This window comes from Jaculus jaculus, chromosome 8, assembly GCF_020740685.1.
Source record: "Jaculus jaculus isolate mJacJac1 chromosome 8, mJacJac1.mat.Y.cur, whole genome shotgun sequence".
Classification (NCBI taxonomy): domain Eukaryota; kingdom Metazoa; phylum Chordata; class Mammalia; order Rodentia; family Dipodidae; genus Jaculus; species Jaculus jaculus.
In genome coordinates this window covers 24,877,532-24,900,405 of record NC_059109.1, presented here as the reverse complement: position 1 = coordinate 24,900,405, position 22,874 = coordinate 24,877,532, and the positions used below count along the sequence as shown (strand labels likewise).

The following is a 22,874-nucleotide window of genomic DNA, read 5'->3' as shown; positions in this document are numbered from 1 at the left end:
GGACTAATTAGACATAACTGAAAAGATAAAATGGCATTATCTTCTTTCTTGTGATTCATTGCTTTAAAAGTACTTCATATTTATATATGAGAGAGAAAAGGGGAAATACAATTTGAAACTAATTTCTTTTTATTTTATTTTATTGTTTTGCTTTGTTTTCCACTGAGGCATTTTATTCATATGTATGCTTTTTTTATACTTCTGGGGGGGGGAATCCCAGGATTTTCCCTCCTGTATGTTTTTGTCTTGCTTCCTCATGGTCCATGATGCCAGCTGAGGTTGTTGGTACAAGGAAACCAAACTGACGGGATGGAAGCACATTATTCTGCCATTTTTCTAAGCCTTTGAGCTGTGCATCAAATCTGGGGCTCATCCCTCCATGCTTGTTTAACCTGCCTGTGAGGTCCACAATTTTCCCAGCTCTGTGATAATCAATGACCTCAAACTCGCCAATGTGACCTTGCTTCACCATCACTGTTACAAACCTAACTATGACTTTGGAGCACGGCCAATTAAGGACCTGGCGTTGGCCTCTTTTTTCAGCATCATTGATGCTCTTGAGAGCAGCTGCCAAGACATTCATATGCACCATGATGGCGGCATGGAAAGAGGACAGAAAGAACTGTTTTTTTCATTTTTTTTGAGATAGAGTCTCACTTAAGTTCAGGCTGACCTGGGACCCACTCTGTAGACCCAGGCTGGCTTTGAACTCACTCTTACCTCTATCTCCCAAGTGATGGGGTTAAAGGTATGAGCCATACATTCAGCATTGAAACAAATTTCTATGAGGGCCTTTGGTGAATGGGCTATCCTAGTTTCTAAGTAGAAGAGATTTCACTAAAGATAATTTTTTCTGAAATAGTAGACCAGATCAAGCAGATCTAGGCAGGTCATTCATACTCAGTTTGCCTTACGACAGTTTAACCAAATGTGAAATACAAGCAGATTTCAATGAATTGGAATTGTATTTACTGTAAAGCCTTTAAAATGGCAACTAAATGTCATCAGACCAGATTGCTTGAAAATTGTCTAGGATGCACTGATACCTGAACCAGGAGACATTGTTATATATGCTAAGGCTTGCTATGACAAAAGCCCTGACTCTTGATTCAGGTAAATGTAATCATGGCCTAGGGATGAAGAATGTATATTACAGAGAACAGGCTAAAGGCCCACAGTTGGCGAGGCCATATTGAATCTGAGCAATAGGCTACCCTCACCCTCTAATGATTCCTGCAGCTAGAGGCAAGCGTGGTAGCAAGCTTTTGTGTTGAACATGGGTCATTTATCTTACCCAAACAGCTCCTCATCCTCTAAATAATTGCATGTCATTATTTTTAACAAAAACATTGCATAACATTCAATTTTATCAAAAATTTTAGACTGCTAAAATTTCTTTTGCTTGAGTTTAGTTTTTATTCTTTACTATTACATTGAAAGATCCCTTCCCATTTCATGTAATTAAACTTGTTAGGTCTTCTGTTATTCAGGAGGGGACCACAGAGGTCTCCTTGTTCTTACTGCCCTGCAAATAACTTGTGAGTCAATATTACTCAGGGCTTCTTCTTTCAAAAGGAAGACATTAACAGAAGCTAACAAAGATAACTCTGCAGTTCAAATGGCTTGTGGCACTTTTATCCACAGACTGTCTCTAAGAAAATAAAAATAATCATAATCAAGGGAGCCATATGTCTGAAAACCAAATAATCAGTTCATGAATCTATTTTGTCAATATAAGTTAGCCATCAAAGTCTAAGTAATAGTTTTGTTGTTTTACCCTTTCTTGGAGAAATTCAAATTTTTGTTTCCTTTGAAAAAGAAAAGTAAGAAATATGTTGCTTATAAAAAGATCAGCAATTTATATTTTAATTTTATGAGATATTTAAAAATGAATGGGGGTGGGATAATAGCTCAAGCAGATAAAATGCACGTAAGCAGATAAAAGGCACTTGTTTGCAAGGCATGATAGCCAAGGTTCAATTCTCAAGTCAGTCATGTAAACCAGAAGTAAAAAGCTCTTGTTAGGGTTATAAAAATAGTTCAGTGAAGAAGGGACTTGCCTACAAAGCCTAACAACCCAAATTTTATTCCCCAGTACCCATATAAAACCAGAAGCAGGGCTGGAGAGATGGCTTAGCGGTTAAGCACTTGCCTGTGAAGCCTAAGGACCCCAGTTCGAGGCTGAATTCCCCAGGTCCCACGTTAGCCAGATGCACAAAGGGGCACACGCGTCTGGAGTTCGTTTGCAGTGGCTGGAAGCCCTGGTGCGCCCATTCTCTCTCTCTCCATCTGTCTTTCTCTCTGTGTCTGTTGCTCTCAAACAAATAAATAAAATGAACAAAAAATATTTTTAAAAAACCAGAAGCTCAAAGTGGTGCATGTGTCTGAAATTAATTTTCAGCTCTAGAGGCCTGGAGGGGCCCATTCCCTCTGTCTGTCTCTCATATATATATCTTTGCTTGTGAAATAATAAATATTTTTTTAAGTAGTGTTAATGCCTGGTGTTTGTTTAAAGGTCTGAGCCCACCATATCTCTCTCTCTCTCACTTTCTCTGTCTCTCTCTCTCTCATACACACAGAGTAAAAGAAATTATTTAAAAAATGAATTGGGATAAAAATTGTCTGTGTTTTAGTTAGTCATGTATTGGTTGGAAATAATGAACAGAGATGATTATCAGGGATACAGCTTTGTATGGGGTGGGGAGACAACAAGATAGAATTCTGTGGCATCCTGAAGGAATTGAGGCAAGTAGCTTCATCTTCCTGTAGCCCAAACTTTTAAACTACCATGCCTTATAAAGTTTTACAAGAGGAATATTAACCAATATGGTTTGATATGCTGACAGTGTGAAATCTACAACCTTGTAACAGAAAAAGTACAAACCTTGCCCCCTGCTCATCTCTTCTTGATGCTGCAGCTGAGCACTCTAAAAAGCCAACCTAGTTCTCATCCCTTGTTCTACTTCTCAATATCCAGTATGTGCTCCTTTTCTTAGGAAGCACCCATTAGTTATGCACTTGATGATTTTTCCCAATCTCTTTTTATATAACTTCATCTGAGATCTTTTCCTTCTCACTCTCATATCCTGTTGCTTCGAACTTCTTTTCATCCCTTTAATATAGCATGCTTTCATTTTTATTAAACATGCCACCTTTACCTGTCCGGGTCCTTTTATTCATTACAGCCATCTCTGTCATTGTGTCTTCCTTCAGAAAGCTACTTTTACTGCCTAATAACATACCCATCTTGATATATCAGAACTTCTAGCACATAAAGTTGTAATTGTATTAATATGTCCAATAAAACAATTGGCAACATAATGAAAAGATTTTGCACTTTTTAAGGGCTTAACATAGTTATGGCACAGATTAGTTGTATGGAAAATTAACTGAGTGGAATTCACCACCTATTTTCTGAATAAGCATTGGTTTGGAAAGCACAGTTGTAAAAATCTCAAAGATGATGAAGATAGAACTTTTCTTTATTTAGATTATCTTTAGTATACATTGACATCTTGGTCATGATTGAAGACCTATTGTAAAGCAATACATATGAGTGAAAAAGAGAGTAATATAAACAAATGGTGAAGGTGACCTCATTGCAGGAATCCAAAAAGGAATGATTCAAATTCTGTTATAAGGAGATTTCATATGAATGATATCACTGAATGTCTTAAATATAAACAATAGTGATGGGTACTTAGTTTCAAGGACCAGAAATCATAGAGCCTTAGAGATTAGTGTTTGTTTTCATTCATCTTTTGGAAGATATTTCTGTCTTCAAAACTAGCTTTTAATAAGCACTATTATGAATCACATTGTCTTTATGGTTATGTTTTAGTTTAAAGTAATATGATTACCATAGTAATCTCTTCCATGAGTCAACAAAATTTCTGCTATACATTCAGTACTGCCATACTTTTAGATTTTATGCAAGTTACCCCTGAATTTTGTGAGCATAAGTTCTCTGATTACAGCAATCTATTTCTCATTGTGTTTGTGAAATCTATGAATTTACTTATGAATACTCATATACTATGTGTCCTCCTAGGTGATGGCAATCTAGATACATTAGCAAGCTTTACTCTTCTTTTATAGGTTATTTGACATTGATTTAGAAATGTTATTTTCCTCTTCATTTCATACATATTCTCTAATGTATTTCCTCAATCAGGGACAAAATAAGGATCTTATTTCTACAGAAAATTATGGATATTATCATTAATTGCTCCATTACCAACAGGAAAGTAGGTATTTAGATTGTAGACTCCAAAGATATTTTTCAAAAAAAATCACTGTAACGATTCAACATTAGTAATGTATGTATTTTGCATACAAATAATAGTTATTATATTTTCATGTCTAACATTTAAGCCACAGGACACTGAATTTCTCATTTCCTGTTGTCAGCTTTCCATATAAATGTGAAAAAATTATCTGAATAACTATGAATTTTAATTTTATTTATTTATTTTTATTAGTTATTTACACAGTGTGTATACAGCCATGTTGGTGTCATCATTAGCCTCCACCTTGTCCTCCCCCCTCTGCAGGGACCCTCCTCATTGGGGAATGTGGGCCATATATTGTGGGGTTAGCCATCAGTTATTAAGCAGTACAGTGGAATGATAATGTTTAGGTATATATGTCTCTCTAAATTAAAGCATACACCATGAATGAGAATATAGTATTTTTCTCTTTATTGGCATGTGGACTCCTCTTTTACCCTGGGATATATAAGACCTCAATTATGGTAGTTGTCACAAATTATTTCAGAGAATCTCTGTGTTGTGCCCGCTTCCTCTTTGTTGTTGTTGTTGTTTGCTTTGTTTTTGTTCATTTGGAAGAGTTCTTGCTATGTTGCCCAGACTGGTAATGAACTCATGTTGTTTTTTTTTTTTTAATTTTTTTTTGGTTTATTTTTATTTATTTATTTGAGAGCAACAGACAGAGAAGGAGGCAGAGAGAGAGAGAGAGAATGGGTGCGCCAGGGCTACCAGCCTCTGCAAACGAACTCCAGACGCGTGCGCCCCCTTGTGCATCTGGCTAACGTGGGACCTGGGGAACCGAGCCTCGAACCGGGGTCCTTAGGCTTCACAGGCAAGCGCTTAACCGCTAAGCCATCTCTCCAGCCCTGAACTCATGTTTTTAAGTGATATCCCCCAGCTTCTCAAATTGTTGATGATTCTACAGGTATACATAACCATGCCCAGCCCTTGCTTTATTTTTAACGGATTATGCAACACCTAAAAAGTCCTTCTGAAAAAAATATCTTATTGAAAAGTCTTTTAATGTTATTGTTTTGTAAAATCAAATAGGCTAGCACATCATCCCACTATCTGTTATTTCTATTGGTGCCTGTGAGTCAGACATAAGGAAACAGCCTCGGTGGAAGAACGTGCTTGTGATGACTAAGATGACTAAATTATCGAAGGTACTCTGTGAGACTGCACGTCTACAAGGACTCTGGAGAGGAATTAACTTAAATATATCATTGTCATTGACTCCTAACTGACCATGTTATAATTTTGTTCATTGCTACCTCCTTTTAAGGAGAAATTCACAAAATACTCAGTCCTTTATTCTAAAAGTACTAAAGGTTAAAAAGAAATCATTATTTTACATTGATTTTTTTGATACATTAACTGCTCTTTGAAGAACCATTATGTTATTCAGATAGAAACACTGACACAAGATAACTTTAAGCTGATACAGCTAGTACATTCTATTAAAATTAGAATTAATGAGGCTCAAGCTCATATAAGAATATAAGCATTCAGTCTACATTGTTGTTCTGTCCATGTGTATTTGTCTAATGTTAAAAATAAGAAGGGCAAGATTCAAAATGTATTTGACTAGAAATGAAGTGTTTGGTTTTTTCCCTGTTTTGTCCCTCATTGAATGCTGAATACAATTCTTTCTCCTTCTTAAAATGGATCATAACTGGGCATCATGGCACACACCTTTAATCCCAGCACTGAGAAGGCAAAGGTAGGAGGATCACTATGAGTTCAAGGCCACCCTGACACTACATAATGAATTCCAGTCAGCCTGGACTAGAGCGAGACTGAAAAACAAATTTAAAGAAAGCATCACTACTTTGCTTCTTTGACTTGGTTGATTTCCAAGGACTGCTTACAGTCATTGTTCTTTAACATTTCTGTTCCCAGGAAGTGAAAGTAGAACATATATATTATTTTATTCAAATTGTAGACTTACCCATATTTTGTTTTTAACTGGAGAAAAAACTAATTTAATCATGTTGCATCCTTCTATCCATTTTTGTCTCCTCTTTCTGCCCCTCCCCCCCCCAGGACCTCTTTCAAGGTAGTCCTTCCTTTATTTTGATGCCTCATTTTTTTGTCCTCTTCTGTCCTCTTTGCCAAAATATTGAGGGCTCAGAACCCTGCTGGTCTTCTGCGGGTATCAGCAGTCACCACAAGGTCACAACATAAATGTATGACACTTTATGTTACGAAGACAACACCCCACATATTCCTATCCTCCCTGTAGCTGTTATTTTCTTTCTTCTCTATCTTTGACAATGTTTCCTGAGTGTTGGCTGGGGTGGTGGATAGGGGTAGGGGAAATCTCCTTTAGTGTTGAGCTATGTGAGCTATGGACAGCCTCTTATTTTCTACTTTGATGACTTTTGAATGTCCTGTTTTTACTGCCATTTCTCTGGAGGAGGTTCTCAGGCTAGCAGTGAAGGCAGCATTCACATTCTTTCTGCCCATCTCTACAATGTTCCCTGAGCCTGGCTGATGTGACAGAGATGATTTGTCCAGTGCTAAGCCCTGGGCTTTCTTTTCTTCTTGTCACTTCGTTGAGTCATAGGTCTCCTTGGTAAATGCTGCCGTCTGTTTTCTAACCAAAAGTGAGAAGAAAATTAATCAAAGGACTTAAATATACACACTTAGATGGGCAATGGAGAAGTTATCTCTATTAAGCAAAAATAAAACAAAACAAACAAACAAACAAAACAGTGGAAGCTTTTGTATAGGGTCTGTGACCTGCCAAATCATAGGCTTTTGATTTGACTTGGTTCTCAGAAACAGGTATGAATTTCCTTCCACTGAGGCCTAATATGCAAGCAGAGAGGAGTAGATTGTACTACAGTGAGAAGCTATGAGGCTCCCAAAACAATGTAGACCATTACCAAAGAATTTCTCACCCAACAGAGGAGATGGTAAGACCCTATTTTTAATGACAACACAGGCTGCCATTGCAGGACACAGAAATCCAGAAGTTAAGTGAATTGTGATGGAAACCATCTCTTTGGGAGATAGCTGCCATAATGCTGGAAGGTATTGTGTGTGTGGGTGTGTGTGCTCCCGTGTATGGACATATGTGCCACAGCATGTGTAGAGGTCAGGGGACCAGGTGTAGATGCTCTACCGTCTTTGAGACAGGATCGCTTTCTGCTGCTCCTAGTTCCTTGTCCTATCACTGTAGGCTTGTGGGATCACAGACACTCGTGCCACCTTGCCTCTAGGTTGGCATGGATAGGTTGTGGGACACTGAACCCTGAACCTAGACCTACATACTTTGTAAGCAAGTGCTTTTAGCCTCTGGGCCATCTTCCCAGCCCCATCAATTTCAAACAATGAGTTATAGCATAATAAATATACTACAAACTAAATATTATCCTGTTTTATAAAGCACTCTTTTTTTTTTTTTTTTTTTTTTTTTTTTTTTTTTTTTTTTACTTTTGGAGAGAAGAGAGAGAGAGAATATGGGCATAACTAAGAAGTCATGCAATTCTAGTACATCTTGCTTTATGTGGGTACTGGGAAATCTAACGTGGACCATCAGGCATTGCAAGCAAGCACCTTTAGCTGCTGAACTGTTACTCTACCCAACATAAATTTTTAAAGTGGTAAAATAACCATTTTAACAAAATCCATATTAGAAAAAAAAAAACTAGAAAATAAGGCTGGAGAGATTGCTTAATGGTTAAGCACCTGCCTGTGAAGCCTAAGGACCCTGGTTCAAGGCTCAATTCCCCAGGACCCATGCACAAGCCAGATGCACAAGTGGGTGCACGCATCTGAAATTTGTTTGCAGTGTTTGGAGGCCCTGGTGTGCCCATTCTCTCTCTGTGTCTCTTATCTGCCTCTTTCTCTGTCTGTTGCTCTCAAATAAATAAATAAATAAAAACTAGAAAATATGCTGGGCATGGTTTTGCCTTTAATCCCAGCACTTGGGCGGCAGAGGTAGGAGGATTGCTGTGAGTTTGAGCCACCCTGAGACTACATAGTGAATTCCAGGTCAGCCTGAGCTAGAATGAGACCCTACCTCAGAAAAAAAGAAAAGAAAAAAAAAAGAACTAGAAAATAAATATAAATACCTTTATATTCATCCATTACCATATCATACCTAGATAGGAACTATTTCAGCATAATTTTGTCTTATTTCCTAATGATGTATATAAAATCAAACATTGCTTATAGTAATGTAGTCTTTTATATATTAAAATGCAGTATTTTAAAAATGTTTTATGTATTTAATTATTTAAGAGAGGCAAAGACAGACAGACAGACAGAATGGGCATACCAGGACCTCCAGCCACTGCAAATGAACTCCAGATGCATGTGCCATCTTGTGCATCAGGAGTACGTGGGTCCTAAGGAATCAAACCTGTAGCCCATGGCTTTGCAGGCAAGTGCCTTGACCAATAAGCTATCTCTCTAGCCCAAAAATGCCCTTTGTAAGAATTAATTTTTATTTGTTTGAGAGAGAGAGAAAGATGGAGAGAGAAAGAAAGAGAGATCATGGGTGTATCAGGACCTCTAGCCACTGCAAAGGATCTCCAGATGCATGTGCCACCTTGTGCATCTGGCTTTACATGGGTACTGTGGAATAGATATCTTTGGTCTTGTAAGCAAGCACCTTAACTGCCAAACCATCTTGCTAGCTGCCCCTCCCAAATGTGGTGTTTTACACAGTTCAACAACCTACTGTTACACTTCAGTTTTCCTGGGTGCCTTTTGAATGAACCATCATAGAGCAATGTCATCCATACCACCTGTATGACCTTTTAAATAACCTTCTGAATTTATTTTTGAGTGTTTCATTACATTTTCTCTCATAAATGCTATTATTTAAAGATATTTGCATGCTAACAGCTGCACAGTCATAGAACTACTATGTTCGTATTTTGTTGTATCCTAATGCATGTGTTTCCTTAGCCAAAATTTCTGAGAGCAGCAATATGGAAACCAACTTGTTTTATTTTAAGACTTGTCATGGAAAGTTTCAAACTGTCCTATAAAATTCAATCCCTGCCTAAGTAGCCATGCTCTTTCTTTCTTCACATTCCACTTTCTCATTGTTTCTTGTCTTTGCAGCTATTAGATAATATCTTTAGTTTAATTTTGGGGGGGATCACAAAGACTTTTTGTTTGCTTTTAATTTGTATTTTTATTTTATTTATTTATTTATTTGAGAGACAGACAGACAGACAGACAGAATGGGCACACCAGGCCAGGGCCTCCAGCCATTGCAAATGAACTCCAGACGCATGTGCCCCCTTGTGCATCTAGCTTACTTGGGTCCTGGAGAGTTGACCTGGGATTCTTTGGCTTTGCCAGCAAATTCCTTAACCACTAAGCCATTTCTCCAGCCCTTAGTTTGTATTTTTGTAACCACTTTCTTTCCACATTTACACTGAAGTACTCAAATAAGTTTTCAAAGCAGAAATCCAGAGGCTACAAAGAACTTTGAATCAGATTACTAACAGGTCTGCCACCACCTAAGAAACATTGCAGAAGAGCAGATGGAAAGACTATAAGAACCACAGATAGGGTAGAAATACCCTGAGACATGATTTCCCTCTTAACCCATAAGAACTAACTGAGGCCATCATGTCCCAGTGGACACCATGATAATATAAGGGAGGGCACCTAGTGTAGTAGGGGGCAGAGCAAAAGGATGGAAGAGTATAACCTTTTATATATAAATAAAATTTTAAAAACTGTTTGATTATTGACTTTTATTGACAACTATTTCAATTTAAAAAATATTATTATGTATTTTAAGTATTGTAAAAAATAAAGTCCTTTATGTTTCATGGCAAAATAAAATAAAGATGTTGAGTGTTTCAAATTATTTATCACTAATATTGTCTTTTTTTTCCAGTGTTAGGGTTTCACTCTAGCTGAGGCTGACCTGGAATTCACTCTGTAATCTCAGGGTGGCCTCAAACTCATGGTGATCCTCCTACCTCTGCCTACAAGGACTAGGATTAAAGACGTGTGCTATCACGCCCAGCAATATTGCCATTTTTTTTTTTAAATTTTATTTATTTATTTATTTGAGAGTGACAGACACAGAGAGAAAGACAGATAGAGGGAGAGAGAGAGAATGGGCGCGCCAGGGCTTCCAGCCTCTGCAAACGAACTCCAGACGCGTGCGCCCCCTTGTGCATCTGGCTAACATGGGACCTGGGGAACCGAGCCTCGAACCGGGGTCCTTAGGCTTCACAGGCAAGCGCTTAACCGCTAAGCCATCTCTCCAGCCCAATATTGCCATTTTTATATGACTTTTTATTGAAATTATTTATCCAATACAAGTTTCAATCAAAATGAACAAAAGTGATGACATTTGTCAATATAATATGTGATTTATGTGGGTATTTTTTGATGTTTGCTTCTTTAAAAGCACTTCTCAAGCCAGAGCCTCAGAGGCCCCCAACACCTCAGCCCTGATGCAGACCAAAAATGAACCCAACATGGCTCAGGGAAATTTTGCAGAAGAGGGGGCGGAAAGAATGTCAGAGTCACATGTTGGGTCATGATTTGCAGAGACATTTATCATACCAATAACTGGGGGCTAACTCCACAATGCACGACCCATTTTCATTAACAAGGAGGGTCTAATGGGAGGGGGTAGATCACAGATGAGCCTAAATAATGGTACCAAACTGCCTGTACTTACTGAAAACTAATAAATTAAATTAAAAAAAATAAAATAAAATAAATAAAAGCACTTTTCAAAAGGCAACAAATTAAGTATATAAAGACAATATATTTTTAATATTTTATTTATCTGCAAGGAGAGGCGGACGGACACACCAGGATCTCTTGCCATTGTAAATGTACTCTAGATTCATGTGCTATTATGTATATCATGCTTTATGTGGGTACTGGTTATTGAACCTAGGCCGTCAGGACTTGCAAAGAAAGCACCTTTAATCCCTGAGCCATTTCTCCAGACCAAGACACCATTTTTTCCAATAGCCAAAATGCTATGTTTTACATGCCTCCTGGAGTCAACAAAACATGGATAGGCACCGTAATACAGAAACATTCATAGGTGGTCTGCATGAGTAATCTTAAAAAATATATAAAACCTACTTACATGCTTACTGAATTAAAAAGCTTGTTTTATTTTTCTTATAATCACATAAATAATTTCAAAAAAAATATTTAAGTGATTTTCCAAATAATAAAACTTTGAGTTTTGATTTTTCTACACATCTCACAGTTTAGCTGCTGAGAATGTTTTCTTTCTAAAATTCTTTCTCTTAATGAAGCACTGAGAACAAAACATAAGTATTTAGTTCATCAAGATCTTGGCATGTTTATTCCTCATTTTGTTCATTAGCTAAGAAGAAAATTCTGCCATGAATACCATGATTTTCAAATTCTCAGCAATTGGTTTGAGATAAAGAATTTGAAAATTAAATGTTGGCAAGGGTCAGTTATAATCACTTAAGAATTTCACACATAAGGATCAATAGATCCTTAACATTTTTTTTTTTTTGTCTTGTCAAAACAGAGCATTTTATGCTTGTTTCCCCAGGTACAAACTTTGCACTGGTGTGGCGTCAAAGTGACTGATGGCTTCAGTTCTTACTCCCAGACTTCCTTAAAGGAGCATTATAACTGTATCTTGACAATCATTTCAGGGACATTACACTAATTTTGATGCTTAGTAAATTAGGCAAAGTATTGCTTCACAGCTTCAGTTGAATCCATAATAAATTTATTACTATCATATATTGTAATAAATTACCATGCTAGATTAATTTTTTAAGGAACAAAGTGGGTTGGTGGGGTACTTTTAGACATTTCTCATTGTAAGATATTCATAAATTCTCTAATGTGGGAAGTATATAGATACAATAAAATAAATATTTAAAATAGAGAAAAAAATATTTTAAATGCAGAGGAATAAATGAGAGAAATCTCTTAGTTTTAAAACTAAAGAATGACCTCATAGGGCAAACAATGCTGTGATTGCCTTTAGAGTTTTGAAATCATCAAACATTGTTATTGACTGACTCTGAAAGGTGTCCCACAGGTTTATTTTTGAAATGCCCCTTCCCTGCTCATAGTGCTATTTGGAAAGTTACAGAATCTTTAGGAAGAGACCTCTGGATGATGGGAGTAGGTCACCAGGGACAGGCCTTTAATGGTCATGCTCACCTCTAGTTCTGGCACTGCGCTGCTTCCTGGTCTGTACCACATGAGGAACGTTTCCCTCATGATTCTGCTGCAGGAGAAATTTTACCTCATGCTTCTGCTCCCACTGCAATGCCTTCACTGCTATGATGGACTGAATTCTCTCAGAAGCTGTAAAAAAGTAAAGCTATTCTCCCTTAAATTGTTTTTATCAGGAATGTGGGTCACAGTGATGCAATAGTAATTAATACAAGCATAAACTAAGGTGGGCATTTTAATAAGTAGAGAAGGACAACATAAGCAATCCTGAAGGTTGAAAGAGTGTGTCCCATTCCTGGAATAAGAGATGAGCTAGAAAATGAGGAACAATAAAGTTGGGAATCCAACATTATTTCTGTAGCAACAATGGAAGACTTGTATCTTTGAGGACTTTGATTGAAGCACTGGTCTAAGAATAGTATCCTATAAACTCTGATTTAGAGTTAATTTTGTCAGGGAAATTATAATAGCCTAAAACAGAATTAATTAGCCAAAATTGGAATTTGAAAAGTGTATGAGGGTAGATTATGCATGATTAAGCAGCTCTGTAAAAGTTCGTTCTAATGAGAAGAAAGGAGTCAAATAACTTCCAGCTGGTGACCACAAGATTGCTAATGCCATTAATAAGAAAATATAGGTCAAGAGGAGTGCATAGTCATAGGAAAAACAATACACTTTTGCTATCTTGAACTTAAACTGCTTTCATTTTATGAAGTCCTGGGAAGCTGAAAAGCAGGCTTCTGAAAAGCTGTGCATTGTGTGGAGGAAGAAAAGGAGGCACTGAAGGGGAAGCCTAGAAACACAGTCATAGAAGCAAGTCAGGAACAAGAGGTAGGAGGGATGACAGGGGTCCTGCTGGTAGACAGTGTTGTTTAAAGGGGGAGAAGCTGAAGAGGGGACCAGGAAGCGATGGGTATTGTTCCTGGGCCTACTACCTGAAGATCCCTCCCTGCAAACTGGACTGTCTTCTGTGTGTGTGTGTGTGTGTGTGTGTGGTTTCCCATAGTGGCCAGAAGCCACGTGTGACTGATTAAACACACTTGTGCAGCTCATGACTTCTAGCTTGATATCTCCAGCTACAGAGCATTTGGAAGCACTTTTGTCTCACCACAGCCACTTCTCTGACTGAGTGAATTATCTAGAATATGAGTTGAAACATATTCTTCTGCTTAGAACTCCCCAGTAACTTTGGACATAATGTCCATGCTACTTTCGATTAGCACCAAGGAGGCATCTCTCATCCTGCCTTCAGCTAGCTGCCAAGCTCCTTACTTCCCCATGCAAGCTGGGTTTTCCTGGCCAAGGTTGTTCTCTTTTCTTCAATTCAGTTCTTCCTGCTCATTGCAGTGCTCATCAATCTTCACAATTACATATATTGTAAAGTGTTACTCAGCAGAGAGCTCTTTCTTGAGGTCCTTATCTAAATTAGCCAGGTCATCGCTCTTATTCTCAATTTATCTCCCTCAGCCTCCACCATTGGACTCTATATTCCATAGAAGCATGAATTATACATATTGGACATGTCTCATACCTGTGAGTGTTCATCTCATGGTACATATGAAATTAACATAGGTAGAAGATTTCTTAAATACCAGACTGGCTGATTAAAGGATATGTAGCTGTTAAACAGAGATTTCCAGCAATACATTTTGTTGTTGCTAAATGGGCCTATCTCAGCCAAATAAAACTCAAGGAAACTCATGCAGATAGATTGGCAAAGCATACCTGAAAAGTACATTAAACAAAATAAAGTAAAAATGTTGTCAGTTGAAAGACACTCTTTGGGTATTACTTAATGGTAGGAAAGTCATAATGTTAGCATTTTGATATTTCAAGTGTAGAGCCCAAGGGTTTTCTACCTTTGCTGGGACTTCTTTATCAGCTACAGGAAGATTTTGTTCCGAGTTGTTCTGCTAATGCTTACCTCATAATTTCCTTGAACTTCTGTGAACCTTCAAAGTACTGGAGAATTTGTATTCAGAGTATTTTTTTTTTTTGAACTTTAATCTCAGTGGAAAGTAAACATCACTACTGTTCAACAGGTAGAAAACAAGATAAAACAAAACCTCTGCATCTCAGAGTGACAATTTATTAGAGAAAGATAAAAGAACTGTTATTCTGTGGAAATTCATGAGAACTCAGAACCAATTTATCACCTGTAAAAAAATAGTTGTTTACTTTCACTGTATGAGTAAAACAGAGCAGCTGGCCTGTTGAACTCATTTCTTTAAATAAATGAGAAGATACTTAATAAAATTATATCTTCCTGTGAATAAAATTGATGGTGCAACATTATAGATTTTCAAAATAAGACATTGTCTATGGTATATATCTTAAAGCTAGATATAAAAAGAATTATTTACATAAAACCCAGTAATTTCTTAATTTTAATTAATTTGTTTATTTGCAAGCAGAGAGGAGAGAGAGAATGGGCACTCCAGAGCCCCTAGCCACTGCAAACAAACTTCAGATGCATGTGGGACATGTGTATCTGCCTTTTCGTGGGCACTGGGGAGTCAAGCCCTAGCCATCAGTTTTGCAGGAATGCACCTTAACCACTGAGCTACTTCTTTACTTCAAAGCCAGTATTTTTTTAGCATTTAAAATGAGGGTACATATCGAGTAATAAAGAAAAACAGGAATGCTGTCTCCAAGACAACCAGCTTTTAAAATATTTTCAGCATGATGCTCCCTGTTCCATGGTATGAATGCTTTAAAAATTCAAAAAAACTAAAAACGAAAGAAAGGACAAGGGGCAGAAAGGAAAAGAAGGGAACAAAGCACATGACAACTGAATATGCTATGATGAAGTGAAACAGGTTTAATCCCTAAAATGAGTTTACTGAATGCTGAATAATTTTCCAATCTAAGCTAAAATAGAAGCTCCATGCACACAATTCTTTTTACCAAAATAGACTCTTTACAAATGTAAAGGGCCTGAAAAACAAAGGTGAATTATGAAGAACAGGTTCTAATCCTAAATTTGTATCTAGTATTTCACTCTGTATTCAGATGGATGAATTCAGAAGTCCACTCTAAAAGTATGAAAATACTTAAATGTACACAGATAAGGTTTTAGGATAGCAACTGATTCATTTTTAATGCTGCCATTATATAAAGCTAAGTTTTAAATATGAGAAAGTGACCTGGAAGTTCTTCACAAGTTGTAGATAGCCTTGTGAGTGACACCATGGAATAAGTATTCTTTTGAAACCCTTTTCTACTTCCTCCATCTGCTCCTGAGTTAAGCATACTTATAACATAATCAGTTGCTTGGCAGGTAGTGTTAATTGAATTAGATGTTAGTAAAATATCCACAAGTACTTATAATAATTGGAGATGTGTATGAACTGCTTAAGGTTTAATAGTACACTTGTTAAGTTTCCAGAATGACTGTTTTGGGGGAAGATTCCTATACTAAGTGAGTTACAAAGTTTTGCCTTTATTTGTTCTAAGCTATGCCATGTTAGGTCAAGGTTCTTAAGAACATAAAAGAGTGATGACTCCCAAAAGGTGGCAATTGAAGAATAAGTCCCTGAAAACTGCAAGTGATTCCTTTATCTGCCTCCTTTGCCCAAGGGGCATATAAGAGAGGAGATAATTACCTTATGAACTCATGCTGTATACACAGATGGATTGGTTAGTACGAAAAAAATGCATTAATGACCTGTGAAATGCAGATGAAGTAATTATTAGAGAGCTCCATCAAAACATGAACTCATTCTGATCTCTAAAATTTAAATGAGTTGAAGGAACATGTGGTGTGCTCCAGTACTTTGGTATAAACATTTCACATCAAATCGTAAGAGTTAAGATAGAAGCTTAAATTGTTACTTCAAATAACTATTAATCCACTTGCTGTGTGAATTTTTTTTTTCAGTGTACATCATCAGACAGGATCTCATTTCATTTTGTAATCCCTAACTAGCTGCATGCTTTAAAGTTATCCAAAATGCATTATGATTGAAAATAAGACAAAACAGGGCTATAGAGATGGTTCAGCAGTTAAGGCATTTGCTTGCAAGGCCTACCAAAACAGGCTCAATTCTCCAGTACTCACATAAAGCCAGATGCACAAAGTGTAACATGCATCTGGAGTTCATTTGCGATGACAAGAGGCCCTGGAACACCGATACACTCTCTGTGCCTCACTCTTTCTCTCTTCCTTCTGTATGTCTCTGCTTGCAAATAAACAAATAAAATTAAAAGAAAGAAGGTAAAACACCAAGTACCATGATGTTTACAAATTCACCATCTCATAGGCAAAGGAGCTTGATAGAAAAAGAAAAAAAAAGTAAGTTACATACTTTTTTATGCATATAAATCAGATTTCTAGAAGGTACTCTCTTCTGAAACAACTCGCTTATTGATATTATAATATTTCGCTTTCCCAGGAGAAATGTCCTTTTGCATAACCTTTTCAATAGCTCAATACTCCATTGTTTGCACAAGAGGCTGAGTCTGTGTAGATTGATTTCCTAAATTGAATGCCATGCAGACTACATTTCCTGTTGAAGTCATTGAAAGAAGCCACACTGACTTCATATACAGTGTCTCCTACACCTGCATTTTCCTTTGTTTTCTTTGTATACATCTTGAACAATGCATTTTTAATGTCCAGGATTTAGGAAAGTTTTATAATGCCTCAAAAGATCTGACTTTACATCTTGAGAAAGATTAAGAGGCTGGAATTGAATAGCTACATCGTTGCAGGGGACCCTGGCATGTAGGGGTGTACATGCATGTGTGTGAACACACACTCATGACCATCCAAATAAGTAAATGATTAAAAAAAGTAAAGACAGCCAGGTGTGGGGGCCTTTAATCCCACCACTAGGGAGGCAAAGGTCAGGGATCGCTGTGAGTTTAAGGCTAATCTGAGACTACATAGTGAATTCTAGATCAGCCTGGGTTAGGGTGAGACCCTACCTTAATTAAAAAAATATATATATATATAAAATTAACAAAACTGATAGCTTCCTGTATGTAGAGCATGTTTACGTAATAAAGATCCAAGGAAAGACAGGAGTCTAAGTACAAGTAATGGTTGCAAGCTGAGCTTCGTGAACACCCTGTTGCTCTGGCAGATGATGTACATATAGAACTTAGTAAAAAAAGAAAAAAAAGAAAAAAAAAAGAAGAAGGAACTGGAAAAAATTTTAAACATTTTGCAATATACTTCATCTTCTGATATATCTGATATAGAAGGGAAAATCCAAATGACCTTGAGTTCATAGTTGGAAACTATCAAGATGAGGTGGTAAATGCATTTTCTTTTTCTCTCTGCTTAGTCTAGACTGTTCTCAACTATATTTAAAATGATAATTCACTGAATTATCTTGAAAAGCAGCTATTTTAAAGTCAACTTGTAAGCAAAAAATGTTGAGAACATTTTTTTCTTTAATCAAGAAGCTGTTCTCTTTAATTGACCTTAACTTCTTGAAAGTACAACCTTTCTAATTAAGCATAGTAGGAAAGGTAAAACCTCAAAAGATATGTATTTTTAGCAGCATAAAAGCATTATATTCTCTGGAACTATGAGAGCAAAAGTAAGAATGAGGAAAATGAAAAACAAGGAAGGTATGTAAGAACTGATATTTTATACAAAATTTTAAAGAAAATTGATTTGTCACCTTATATAATAGTCAAAGATACAGTGTCCCTCTTCTAAACTAGATACCCCTCAACCAAACTCTGGCTAAAGAAAATTATTTCTGATTTGTAATTTATAGGATTAATATCTACAAATATTCAAGCAAAAAAATCAATTCCCATATCAGATAATAAGTAAATCTCCTTGCTCCCATGGCATATTCATAGATATACAATGTACCTCATCTAGGGGCTAATAAATTAATGTTTTATTTTATTTTTTTCTTTTTAGGTTTTGCGAGGTAGGGTTTCACTCTAGCCCAGGCTATTTAGTCTCAGAGTGGCCTTGAACTCACCATGATCCTCGTACCTCTGCCTCCCGAGTGCTGGAATTAAAGGCGTGTGCCACCACGCCCAGCTAATGCTTTACTTTTAACGTCCACCTTCTTCAACCATGCAAAGACGTGTTTAGCAATAATCCAACCTACTGATCTAAGTTGATGTCTATGTAACTGGTAGTTAGGTACTCGTGGAAAATGGTAGTAAGTAAAAGGAATGAAGAAAATGTTATTGAAGAAACAATACAGATTTAACAGGTTTAATAATAGGAATACTCTTGCATTAGTCAATACTTTTCCTAACAAAGTAGGGTTAGGGAATAAGGGAGGTGATTTATTATGAGAATTGTTTTATATGATTTTGAAGGAACACCTATTCACACTATGACATCTGCCAAGAAATGAAAAGAAAGATATATGATACTTTCTAAATTCCAAGTGCTGAACTTGAGGGGCTGTAGCCATAGATTTAGAGAGCTCAAAGAGTGAGAAACTGTGGCTCTGATATTCAAGGCAGGAAAATATGGATTTCTAGCTCCAGAAGACAGAATTTCTCTTTTACTCTTTCTAGTGCAATTGAGCCTTCAATTATCTAGATGATGGCTGACCACACTGTGAAGGCAGGTCTTCCTTAGTCAGTTCATTTATTTAAATAATAATCTCTTGGGGGCAACTCCTTCACAGACATGCAAATTTTTTTAACTGAGCATTCATTATCTGAGTCAATTTGACATATACATGCAGCTATCACAATATTATAGCAAAACTCTAAGGTACTTGCTTTGAAAGGAAACTTATTTGTGGCACTATTATAAGAAAAAAAAAAAACAACCCTGCAGATTGCATGGAAGAGAGCCAAAGCAAGATATCAGAGGATGGAAAAAAGGTACAGTTCCATAAGATGAAAGTTTGGGTATTCAGTAGTATACCAGGTTGAGTATAATTAAAAATACACCCCTGAAAGTAAATAAGATGACTTTGAATACATTTACCATAAAGAAATGATAGGTGTATAAGATGATATTTATACTAGTGAATCAAGGCTGGCTGCTACTGATTTTATACATGATGGCTCAGTGGATAAGCACATTTGTATGTGAGTTCAAATCTCCAGAAACTATGTGAATAGCTGGATGCCAATGGAGGGGGAAGGCATCTGTAATTCCAACGTGCCTGAGGCAAGAAAAGAGTTGGAGACAGGAGAGTCTCCTGCACACTCGTGGACCATATAGCCCAGAAAATGAAATGCAGCATTGAATAACAAACAGAACCTGTCCCAAAACAAATTGGACGACAAGGAATTGCACCAAAGTTGTTACCTGACCTCTTCATATGCAAGATGTGACTCGTGCACCTGCATTTACACACTCAAAGCCCCCCAAATGAAAACCATCACAAGTACCCCAAATGTACACACAAATATGATGTGTCCATGAAAGGTATAACATACTATGACTAAATTTACTGGAGATGGAGGAAAAGGGTCTTTAGGACACATGAGGACTAGATTGAACTGATAGTCATATTAAGATATTAAAGCATGAAAAGACACTTGTCAAATTCTAAGCAAATCTGAAAAAAGTTCACTTTAGTTCTTAGAATATGTAGATATCATATCACATATGTTAACACATGAACCATAGTCATATACATTGTTAGCATGAGAAAATATTGTAAAAGTTGGTGGGAATTCTTTTTGTATAAACTTCCCAACTTTTCATTAAACTTACAACTAATCCATGATAAAAAGTCATATAAACAACCTGGTCTCAGACACCTGTAAATTAATATCTAACATTTTTAATGAATTTATGAGAAATATGTGTTCATAAGCTAGTTACATATGTTTTTGAATATTTATGATCTTATGTATATATCAAACTGTAGGTCAAATGAAGTAATACATTGAACAATTAAAAAATCTGAGCTGGAAGCTCCTTCCCTGGAAGTGATCTTTCTTCATGCCAGAAGGTACTATGCAAGCTTGTCGAGGAGAAATGTCATCATTACAACCCCACCCAGCCTTGGCACTGTGTGCTTCACCACCAAGAAGCATGACAAGAGAGTGTGGGTGCTCCAGGGCCTCCTGCCATTGCAAAGAACTCCAGATGCATGCGCATCTGGCTTTATGTGGGTACTGGGGAATCCAGCCAAGGCTGTTAGACTTTGGAAGTACCTACCTTTAAATGCTGAGCCATCTATCCACCTCCATAGGTGTGAATTTAATGGGAAAAATAGTTTTAGTGGGATGAGATGGAGGACTATAGAAGGTAATTGGGATAGTGGGGTCAAATTATATTGTATACATGTATGAAAGTATTAAATTTTAAAATATAAAAAAATCATATTGGAGAAATAATTCTTAACAGCATATTGTAACACATTATTTTAATATTTAATTATATTAAATGCATTATCAAGTAAATTTATAAAGCATTCATATATTTAATATTCCACACTGCTGCCAAGACAGTAGCCATTATGTAAATTAAAGTGTGTGTGTGCATGTGTATATAATACTATATATATATATATATATATATATATATATATGTATATATGTATATATATATATATGTATGTATATTATTCCTGTGAGTTTATATCTAAACAGATGACTTCAATAGGTAACTAAGAAAATTACATGAAAGTAATTTTTTTTATCATGATAAGCAATAAAGTGTATTTAAACTGTGTGTTTTTTTCTTGAAGATAAGTGAGAAAGGAACTTAAAAAAATATATCAAACCTAGTGTCCTACACCACGTAGTTTCTCAGAAACTCACACTTTTGGTAACAGCATAAAAAACTGAATGACAGTTTAAAGAGATGGCTAAGTGGTTAAAGAGTTTGCCTGCAAAGCCAAAGGATCCCGGTTTGACTCTTCAGGACTGTTGTAAGCCAGATGCACAAGGGGACGCATGTGTCTGGAATTTGTTTGCAGTTGCTAGAGGCCCTGGCACACACATTTTCTCTTTCCCTTTCTCTAACTCTCTCTCTCAAATAAATTAATAAAAATAAAGTTTAAAAATTTGAATAATAGGTAAACCATAACAAAAAAGCAATAAATATGATCATGTGATCATGTTATCAAATTTCTGAGAATATTTCTCAGATGTGTTTATCATTTTATAGTGAGAATTGTGGTTCTACGGAACTTCATAAGTTTTCAGTAACATTTGGCTAGATTTTCGGATGTATAAGGAATATGGTTAAGAGGGTAGTTGTATCCCTCAGTGGAGATGCACTTGCTCAGTATGAGGAGGCCTTCTCACCAATCTCAGCATCACAGAAGTTTTTTTGTTAGTTTAGTTTTTTTTGTTTGTTTGTTTTGTTTTTAAATAACTTAAAAATGGGCTGGAAGTGATTCCTTAGCACTTAAGATACTTGCCTACAAAGCCCAAGGACCTAGGTTCAATTCTCCAGGACCCATGTAAGCCAGATACACAAAGTGGCACAAGTGTCTGGAGTCAATTTGCAGTAGCTAGAGGCCCTGGAATGCCCATTCTCTTTCTCTCTCTCTCTCTCTAATTAATAATTAAAAATCATAAAACATTTTAAAAAATAACTGAAAAGAAAGAACCTTATTGGAAAACTGGTAACAAGGAGGAGGTCAGGGTAAAAGGTATGTAGATAGATCTCTGCAGAGAGCTTATTTGGAGATATATGTATCACATACAAATGCTTACCAAAAATTAATTTTAGTTTTAATAAACTAGTAAATTGGGTGACCCATTCTATGGACTTCAAATCGTCTGTTTTCCCAGCCACCGCTGTTGTTGCCAAGTAAATTCATCAGTGAATAGACATGGTTACAACAATAGCAACAACAGTTATGTATAACTTAGCAACATGCACTTTTACTTGATGGCAATAGTTTGAGTACAACACGTTCTGAAGACCCATGATGTGACCTAGTCCAACTATTCTCACAGTGGAAGAGATGACACTTCTTATGAAATTAGACACACATACCTCTTGATATGTGGTTTTGAGTCCTTATGAAACCATAATATGTTGAAAATACTGTAAGTCAAAAGTATAAGTTATATAATAACCTACCAGGCATCAACACTTATAGAGACTGCCCAGAGTATAGCACTGATTATTTACTCTCATAACTGCATTATGGTCTTGGAACTGCTTCTTGTTGCTCTTGCCTAACTTTGAGAGTCTCATACAGTTTATTATTAACCCAAGATTCACATGACTTCTTGTGTGTGTGTGTGTGTGTGTGTGTGTGTGTGTGTGTGTGTTTCTGACCAGAGAAATCACTTTCCAGTAAATAAAGATTGAAAACTGTGTCATGTCAATGGCAAGTCTTCACTAGTGTGTATTTCAGGAAAACGAACAACCTCAAATTTAGTTGTTTAAAATAAGAAATTGCTGGGTGTGGTAGCTCATACCTTTAAGTCCAACACTTAGAACAATTGAGATAGGAGGGTCTCAGAAAGTTGAAGGCTAGCCTGAAGTACAAAGTCAGTTCCATGAATCAAAAT

The 22,874-nt window shown here is 36.5% G+C and overlaps 2 protein-coding genes across 4 annotated transcripts in view; one reads left to right on the top strand and one right to left on the bottom strand.

The window, feature by feature from the left end:
* Adgrb3 (adhesion G protein-coupled receptor B3) overlaps positions 1-22,874 on the top strand; it is a 772,147-nt gene that overhangs the window by 227,422 nt on the left and 521,851 nt on the right. The gene's annotated exons all lie outside the window — the stretch shown is intronic.
* Positions 194-595, bottom strand: LOC105943702 (40S ribosomal protein S15a-like). The gene has a single exon (XM_012947611.2). It carries the CDS (start codon positions 590-592, stop codon positions 194-196), a length of 399 nt encoding a protein of 132 aa, XP_012803065.2. The 5' UTR covers positions 593-595.